This window comes from Rosa rugosa, chromosome 3 (genome assembly GCF_958449725.1).
Source record: "Rosa rugosa chromosome 3, drRosRugo1.1, whole genome shotgun sequence".
Classification (NCBI taxonomy): domain Eukaryota; kingdom Viridiplantae; phylum Streptophyta; class Magnoliopsida; order Rosales; family Rosaceae; genus Rosa; species Rosa rugosa.
The window spans coordinates 36,368,116-36,377,113 of NC_084822.1; the positions used below are offsets into that span (position 1 = coordinate 36,368,116).

The following is an 8,998-nucleotide window of genomic DNA, read 5'->3' on the forward strand; positions in this document are numbered from 1 at the left end:
TAATAGGCCGGGCCCTACACATTGTTATCTTGAATCTTTGTGATTGTTTAATGGGAAGTTTTATGGTACATTAGTGTACTCATACATTAAGTAGATTTAGTTAGATATAGGGATAGACATGCAAGTTTGATATAGAAGAACAGCAGAGTAGTCCAAACTAGTCTAGCAATGATGGAGTTAGTCTATCTTTTAACTAAACTAATTTACTTGATGTATCAGTATACGGTGTAGACGACCCTTATTTCATTGTTATCTTTTCAAGATGACAAAATGCATGGAACTTTTACTTCAAGTTGCAAAAAAGAATTATTCTCAATACTAGCAATGATGGAGTTAGTCTACCTTTTAACTAAACTAATCTACTTGATGTATCAATATACGGTATAGACGACCCTTATTTCATTGTTATCTTTTCAAGATGACAAAATGCATGGAACTTTTACTTCTAGTTGCACAAAAGAATTATTCTCCATATGTATACCTGATACTTTTGATTACTGTTGTAATGCGAATTTGTCTAACAGAAAGATGTGTATATATATATATATATAAAACATTAACCCACCCCATCCTTACATTCACTGACATGAATCAAACCCATGACCTTTACAATTTTGGAATTATAACTTACCAACAGGTTATAGCTCACCGACATATGATGTATAATTCAACAAAATAGAGAAAAGGTCCACCATTTTTGTCTGAATAAGACGTGCTAATATCTTACAAATATGGTAGTTTTACGTACATACATATTACAAGCACAAGTTCATATAAATATCATAATGTATACCTAGAAGGGTACTAGGCAATGATCTCATTTGTTGGTATGTTATGCAGTTGGATAAGAGGCTTCCATAGCAATACCACAGAGGCCTTCCGGTGCATCAACATCTCTTTGCATTCTTATGTACCCTTGTTCACCCCATTCTGCTCCCCATGAGTTCTTCACCAGCCAATACTTAGTCCCATCATCGCTGACACCATAACCAACAGCGGTAACACCATGGTCCAGGCTCGTTCCGCATGTTCCTGTGAAAACACCACTTGAATAGAATTGGAAATCAGATCCGCTGGCATCAATGGCAACAGAAATAGGTTGATTAGCAACAGCATTAAGTAGGGCGCTTTCACTGTTTGCAGGCACATCTTCGTGGCCAGTTATCGAGGCTGCATGGTTTGCTTCCTTCTTAGCATTGCATGTACCATCAACACCTGTGTAGGGATAATTGGCCTCGGTACTTAGTCCATGGTTTTGATTGATGAACTGAAAGGCATCATCCATGAGGCCACCCTCACAGCCTTGGTCTTCACCATTAACATCACAGTCAACCAGCTCTTGCTCGGACAAGGAAATCAGTTTACCAGTTGTGAGTTGTGTAATTCCTTCCATGGCTGCCACTGCTGAGAACGCCCAACAGCAACCTGTAGCAAGTTGATGGCAGTCAGAATAGAAACCATTTAAAGTCTATAAGGGGAGTTGTAGAGCCTCATCTCTATGTAAAAATCATTAGAAGATTCATTACCACATTGGCCTTGGTCCTTGATTGGGGTAACAGCTCCTTTCTGTCTCCAGTCCATTGTTGCTGGCACAGTAGCATTTTCATATTTGAAAGAAGTGGTCTTTGTGGAGCATTCATGAGCCTTAAATCGATTTCTTGAGGCTGTGAACTCTTCATTTGTAAGGTCTGCAAATCCATTCACACTTAGTTTGTAAGGTTTGTTTGCTTCGTCATTGGAAGATTCTATAAATGCTACATTTTCCTTGAATATCTTGAAGCGCTTCTCCTTCTCATCAGTGTCACTATATACGCGTCCGTAACGAGCCATCCATTGCTCGTATCTCCCATACATTAATGCATCTTGCAGACTGCGAGAGGTGGCTTCAGAAGACCAAGCCCCCCCCAATATGAGGATCAAGACCAAACAGATACATTTGCTGTGGTTGATGAACTCCATACAGGCTACTATATGATGAAGTATATGAATTAATGGGAAGGTATATAATGAAGGGTCTACTGCTGAGTTTATATAGAGAAAAGGAATGGCCTTGCTGTGTTATCTCCGTGCCCCAAAAGTTGATCGATCTGCAATATTTGTGCCCCGTAAAATGTTCTGATATCGACTTATTGCCTATCAATATAATTTGATGTCAGGACAAATTACTAGCCAAATCACCTGGTTACTTGTTCCTACAAAATGCTAGTGTTTTGTTTTACACGTACGCTGATCTAGAGTTCAACAAATCCCATAGAGGAGACAATTATATCAATTGTAAGGATCTTGTTTAAGGACCAAGATGCAATTTAGTAAAGCCCAAGTGAAGAACAAGGTATAACATTACAGAAGTTCAGACCAAAACTTTCAACTGGTTTACAGAGTTGTAATCAGTAATAATCATACAGAGAAAAATACGTGAAAGCATACAATATTACACAAAGCAAACGAATGGATTCGTTATCCTTTATTCCATTTCGGATGTATCTGATATTTTCCTCTTTCCAGGCTTAAGAAAACAGATGGGATTAACCTTTTGGCATATGTGAGCAAGGCAATTCTCTGAGACTAGGATTATAAACATCGCAGTTCTTTGTTTGTAGATAAGTGATAATTGACTGCTCTTCTTCATTCAAATTAAATATGTGACTCGGTAAATCATTTAGCTTGGATACCTGAGGTTTAATTAGGGTACCGCTAGCATTTAGAGAACCTAGCTAGTAACCAATCTGGGTTTCTGTAAAAGATGACCAACGGATGCCGTCCATTGTGTACCAAACACCAGGTACTAAAACTGCGCATGGCATATTGGACTGGAAATAAGAAGACAAATTAACATTTCACTTCCACCATTAAATCTCTGCATAATTATTATCAAAATTTTGTAATCGAGTATTCGAGTATGAAACGTATGTCTCCCTTGCTCATGTACGCAATAGAAAGCTCGATCTATCAGTATTGTTCTAGCTCACCAGTGCCAACCATGCAAGAGAAAAAGTAACTGGAAGCAAGGTGACTAAGTAACAAACTAATACCAAAGAATCGAATTGAACCAAAAGTACTCTAGTTAATGAGCCAATTTGCTCAAAAGACATTAGATGACTATATTTCTGAAGAAATTTACAGGAGGATCAGTATACAAAAAGTTCTCGAGGTCAAAGGGTTTCAAGCTCTCTTAAGCAGAAGCAACAGCTGTAACATCTTTGTTCGATCGGTTGTACTTCATGTGACTCTTGACGAGCTGTCCAGCTGCAATGGCAGACATGAGAGATAGCTCTCCAGCAAGAACAGAACCAGCTACAACACTGGCCAACTGCCTTGCGTTTGATCCTGGTGCTTCTCTGTTAGCTCCCTTCACTCCAAGCAAGTTCAAACAAGCGGACTGTGATGCAAGTTGGGTACCTCCTCCTACTGTGCCGACCTCAATAGAAGGCATGGTCACTGAGACGTGAAGATCCTTTCCATCATTGATGGCTTCCATCATGGTAATACAGTGAGAACTCTCAATGTTCTGAGCCGGGTCTTGACCAGTAGCTAGATAGACTGCAGAAACAATGTTACTAGCATGAGCATTGAAACCACCTAGAGCACCAGCAACGGCAGAACCAGTGAGGTTCTTGAGCATGTTAAGCTCCACCAAGGCCGCCACATTGGTTTTCAACACCTTACTCACTATGTCTCCCTTGATCACAGCCTCACACACCACAGATTTGCCTCGGCCTTCGATCCAGTTGACAGCAGCAGGCTTCTTGTCTGAGCAGTAGTTACCAGAGATGCCAATTACATCCATGTCAGGGAAGTCATTCTGAAGGAAGTCGAGGACATTTTGAACACCTTTGGAGACCATGTTCATCCCCATAGCATCGCCTGTGCTGCAGCAGAATCTCATGTACAGGTTCTTCCCAGCAACTGCACACTTCACAGTTTGAAGTCTACCAAATCTGCTTGATTTGTTGAAGACCATGGAAATGGTTTCGTAATTGGCAGGGTCTTCCATGAAAAACTTCAATTCAGCAGCTCTTTTAGCAGAGTTGAATCTGACAACAGGTGCTCTGGTCATTCCATCTTTCAATAGCACACTGGTAGCTCCACCGGACAAGTTAATAGCTTTGCAACCACGGTTAGTACTAGCCACCAAGCACCCTTCAGTTGTGGCCATGGGGACAGAGAACTCTCTTCCATCAAGCATAAGAGGCCCAGCAATCCCAACAGGAATGGTAATATACCCAACTGGCATTTCACAGCATTGACCCAAAATGGATTCATAATCAAAGCCCTCCAAAGGCAAACCCTCCAAAGACTTGCCTGTAACTCTCTGCAAAGCCTCACGCCTAATAGAAGCTGCCCTCTTGCAATCTCCTAGCTTTGACTCCAGTGAGTATGAAGGAATGGTTCCAGCCACCACAGCCTTGATAATCTCTTCGTCTTCTTCGGTTGGTGGTGGGGTCTGGATTGCTGGTTTTTCATCCAACAATTTCGGGGAAACTTTAGATGAAGCAATTGGAGCAATGTCGGGAATTGAACAATCAAGGGCCTGGCCACAAGGAACCTTACGAGCATCCTCCTTGAGAATAATCTCTTCCTCGTCATCGTCGGCAGCCCAGATGTCACTACTGGGCTGGAGAAAGAGGGACCGAACAAAATCGATGCCGAAGAAGCCGAGGAGATAGATGAAGGAGGCTACAAGAGCAAGGATGGCAACAATCTCAGAGAGATCAATGATGTGAAGAGGAGTGTTGGTACGGATCTTCTCGCGCCAGCTAGTGAGCAAGAAGTAGACAACGGAGAAGAAGAGGGTGAAAAACCCAGCGTTGGTGATGTAGAGAGGTAGAGACATGGCATCTGAGTCTGAGGCCTTTGGGACTTGATCGTCGACAAACTTGACTTTCATTTTCATGGGCTTTCCTCCGTGCTCCATTGGATGTGAGAGATGCTAAACAAGCCGCCGGTGATCAGAGGAGAGGAGCGAGCAAGGCTTGAATTCGAATTGCTTGTTTTGGTTTGAGTCTCAACTGTTGGGGGTTGCATATATATAGTGCTGGTTGCGATGTAGGAAGGCACCTAGAGGCAGTATTACTATATTTGGGTGTGGCACGTTTTAAACTTTCAACACACTGCTAATAGTCAAATGAACACGCCTATTTTATGATGGTTGTCTCCTTCCCGGCTCTTTCTCACTCTAATACTCTTATCATAGTGTATCCATCTTCATCCAGCCAGTTACTGGCCACGTAAATTTGAATAGCTTTCTAGATTTTCACCCTTGCTCACCACTGTATCTTAAATTTGTGAGAATGTATATTTTGTTGGTTTTTAATTTATCTAAACCCTAAGCCACTACGCCCATTAATTATCTATTGGATTAAGCTCATATACTTAACCTAATTCTATTAGTTTTTGGAGGCAAAATATAAATATATGCTTTCTGTCACCAATTAAGGTGTGAGAGAGAAAAGAAAAAGCCGCAGCTTAGGGTTATTGAGAAATAGCCGCAGTTTTGGGTTCTATAGAAAAATTACCTTTTGGTTTGTTGCTTTTGTTCTTGTGAAGTGTATTCGGGTGTAATTGGGATTTTGGATTTGAGTGTTAAACACCTTGTAATCTCCTTTTGATATTAGTGGAATCTCACTGTTTCCACCCATGGATGTAACCCTTTGATTTTGGGGTGAACCACATAAATTCTTGGTCTTTTATATTTTTCTATTGATTTATCTTTTTATATATTTCTGATACTTCATACTTGTTAGACACTTTCACAAAACATATTTATCCTACTGTTGTTGCATTATTGTTTAATGTTTTGAACTTTTGATTGACACCAAGGTTTAACACTAAAAAAAAATATAAAAAATAAAAAAATAAAGAAATAAAGTGAGTAACATTTGAGTTAATGTTGGAGGTCAAAGTCTTCCTTCGGTTTTGGGTAGTGAAGTAAGATTATAGTTAATCCAGTGTTTTGTTGTAGTAGTTTTAATTTTGAATTCTGGCCAAATTTCGGACCAGGGGCGTATCCATATTTGGATCTTGGATATGCGACGGTTGCTCATTTTGTTCTCGTTCTTGGGAGTTTGTCTGCTAACGTTCGTGTTTTGACACCCTCGGTGACTTTCGATCTCCTGGTGAGCGAATCACATCTCCTAGGGTTACGGTTACAGTTACTCTTTTATTTACACTGCTTTAGTGACATATGTAGTGCAACGTACGATACTTTACGGCATCAAGTCACATCTTGGTTATATTTATCTTTAGATGCATTTGTGCATCTTATTATGTTTTATTGCTTATTTTTTATGCTTTTACATCGCCCCATATATTCCTTAATTCTATTTAATACAGATTGTCGTCTTTCCATTAAAAAAATACCTTCTTTCTATAATTTTTTATTTTAGCTCTCTCTTCTCTTTACGAAAAAGGCTAATTCTTTACAAGAAACAAGTGAATGGGGAAAAAAACCCTAGAGAGAGAAAAAGTGAGCGTTCCCGTCCCTGTCCGGCTGCGAGCCCTGCGCCGTCGTCGGACGGGCTTTGTCCACTCTGTGTGAGTCTGGTGTGTTCGTGATGGCTATTTGGAAGAGGAATTAGGCTGAGTTGGGAGTCGGAGTTTGGTTCTGGACTTGCGGTGCTTGTCGACGGCGTGGATCAGTGGGGGGTTGTTGGCTTAGATCAATGGGGTTTGGATCGATGCGGAGTGGATTGGAACGAGTTGGATCGGTGCGATATCGGCGATTGACTGGCGGCCTCGAATCCGTGGCGGCGCGGGGTAGTTCGGATCGGATCTGGTTCTTCATGGATCAGATCTGGGATGCACGATGGGCGATCTGTCGTTGGAGGCGGTCGTGATGAGGCTGGTGCGAGGTGGTGGAGGGGGTGGGGCTTGTATTATGTCGGGGCTTGGCCGGCGATGCCTGGTTGATGGTAGTCGGGGTCTGATGGCGGGGGTGGGCACTGACAGAACCTCCTCCTCGCTTATGTCGGGTGTGGTGGTACGCCGGTGGAGGCGCTGCGGTCGTGGTGGAACTATGGTAGGGACGAAAGGGCAGAGCAGGTTTTGCTAATGGGCTGGAGCAGTCCGTATGGGGTATGGGCTTGGTCTTGGGCCTGGATTCAGGTATTGGGCTGCTTTTTGTTTGATTGGTTGTTAGGTGGAGATCGTGGTGGATGGGGCGCCGCTGGTGGTGGTGCGATGGTGGATCGGGTTTGCCATGGTGGCGGGCTTGGCTGTTACTAGTGTTTTCGGGTCTGGTTTTATTTTATTGTTGGTAATAAGACACTACTAAAAGTGTGGCAGAGACGATCTTCTCTGTCGCGGTCTCGGGGATCGTTTACTGTTCTGGAGTTGGGTCAGCAGCGGTGGCGAAACAGTCTGGCTAGACAATCATCCTTGGCCTTCTAGTGGGTCCTTCCTATCTGGGATCGGGTCGGAGGCGATGGCGTTTTGGAGCAGTGATGGATGGATGGTGTCGACAATATGGTGGTGATGGTGTTGGGTTTTCTTTAGTCCCAGGTCTGAAAGTTCGGCAATCCTTTTGGTTGAGTTTAGGTCACAATGAGTGTTGGCTTGGTCGATCAAAAGCTGGTCAGGAGGACTCTGGTGGGTGAGTTTAGTGTCGACACAAGTGAGTTGTCTAGTTTTAGAGTTCTTACTGGCTGGACGAGAGGTGAGATGTCAAGGGTTCACTGCTCCTGCGCTTTTTGTCTTTGTCATACAGTTGTAGTGCAAGTTTAGAGTCAGTATTTAGAGTTCCAGTGGGAAGTCTAGAGGCCATTTCTGGGTAAGAGATGTAGCCTAAAACTCGGTGTAAGCAGTTCATTATTAATGAAGTTCTTATTTGATCAAAAAAAAAAAAAAAAAACAAGTGAATGGATGTAATAGAAATGTTGGGCTAGTAATAATGACTTATATTTTGGTCTTTGACCACCTACGAAGGTCCAATAAGGTGTCTACAGTCTACTTTTCTATTTCTTGACTCAAAATAGAAATAAAGAAAAAAAATAGAAAACTAAATGTTATTGAAAAGGAGCATGATATATCTTAACCAGATTTGCAAATCCTTATTAATCCAATAAGACGTGTCTACTTTCTATTTCTTGACTCAAAATAGAAAAAAAAAAAATGAAAACTAAATGTTATTGAAAGGGAGCGTGATATATCTTGACTAGATTTGAAAAATTCATAAGCATGTGCATTATTAGGTGAGCAATAATGTGCCAAAGGTAGGATCATTACATGTATTATCCAAACTAATTTTTCAAAAGAAAACTTCGAAAGTAACACTTGTCGGTTTGACAGTTTAGTGGCAGACGCATGATTATATATGTGAGGGGGCGAAATTTTTTTCTCAATACTAAATAAAACTTCAACGAATGCTAATATTTTTGTGTTCAAATGTCGCTAACATATTGTATGGATACTCACCAAAAAGTAAATATCCATACATACGCAAAAAGCAAAACAAATAAAATTTCCAAACCGAAAGAAATTTTTTAAATTAAATCATGTATGATATGGCAAATGAACTAACCAGCAAACTATAATAAAGAAAACTAAACTAATGTTCACAGAATAGCTAATGAGAGAAATGATATATTTCTTTGTTTAATATATGTGGGCCACATAACATCTTTATTAATTGAGACTACAGACCTACATACACAAAATTTTTCACTTGAATGAAATTGTTAAGTGGGGCCCAGTCCAAAACAGTATCAATTGCAAGGGCTGTGAAGCTGATGTACCAAAACTGAAACAATTCACTGACGGCACTAGCCCTCACTGGGCATTACCTGGGTCGTTGGCAGTCAAACAAGCAAGCATGGTCGGCCTTAAAAATTTTGGAGTGGAATGCGATAATAAATTCACCGTCCTCAACACCTGTCAATTCATTAGCCTATTTTTTGAATTAATCGATATAAAAAATTATTATTATATATATATATATATGAAAATACTTGGATGAAACGTTTTTCTGGGTTTCGGGGATTGATAGACACGTTGCAATCCT

The 8,998-nt window shown here is 41.0% G+C and overlaps 2 protein-coding genes across 2 annotated transcripts; both read right to left on the reverse strand.

Annotated features, from left to right (window-relative positions):
• Positions 1-638: 638 nt before the first annotated feature.
• Positions 639-1,995, reverse strand: LOC133735519 (senescence-specific cysteine protease SAG39-like). The gene is made up of 2 exons (XM_062162923.1): positions 1,527-1,995; positions 639-1,425 (listed from the first exon to the last, which is right to left on the reverse strand). The coding sequence occupies exons 1-2, from the start codon at positions 1,957-1,959 to the stop codon at positions 833-835; spliced, it is 1,026 nt and encodes a 341-aa protein (XP_062018907.1). The 5' UTR covers positions 1,960-1,995; the 3' UTR covers positions 639-832.
• Positions 1,996-3,018: 1,023 nt separating this feature from the next.
• LOC133738682 (3-hydroxy-3-methylglutaryl-coenzyme A reductase 2-like) lies at positions 3,019-5,021 on the reverse strand. The gene has a single exon (XM_062166263.1). The coding sequence runs from the start codon at positions 4,913-4,915 to the stop codon at positions 3,173-3,175; it is 1,743 nt and encodes a 580-aa protein (XP_062022247.1). The 5' UTR covers positions 4,916-5,021; the 3' UTR covers positions 3,019-3,172.
• Positions 5,022-8,998: the final 3,977 nt, after the last annotated feature.

Bases quoted from the DNA above. Each gene is read 5' to 3' on its own strand.
- LOC133735519 (XM_062162923.1), bottom strand. From the start codon at position 1,959: ATGGAGTTCATCAACCACAGCAAATGTATCTGTTTGGTCTTGATCCTC. The intron at 1,426-1,526 runs GTAATGAATCTT...AACTTGCTACAG, and splicing joins CAAGGACCAAGGCCAATGTG to GTTGCTGTTGGGCGTTCTCA.
- LOC133738682 (XM_062166263.1), bottom strand. From the start codon at position 4,915: ATGGAGCACGGAGGAAAGCCCATGAAAATGAAAGTCAAGTTTGTCGAC.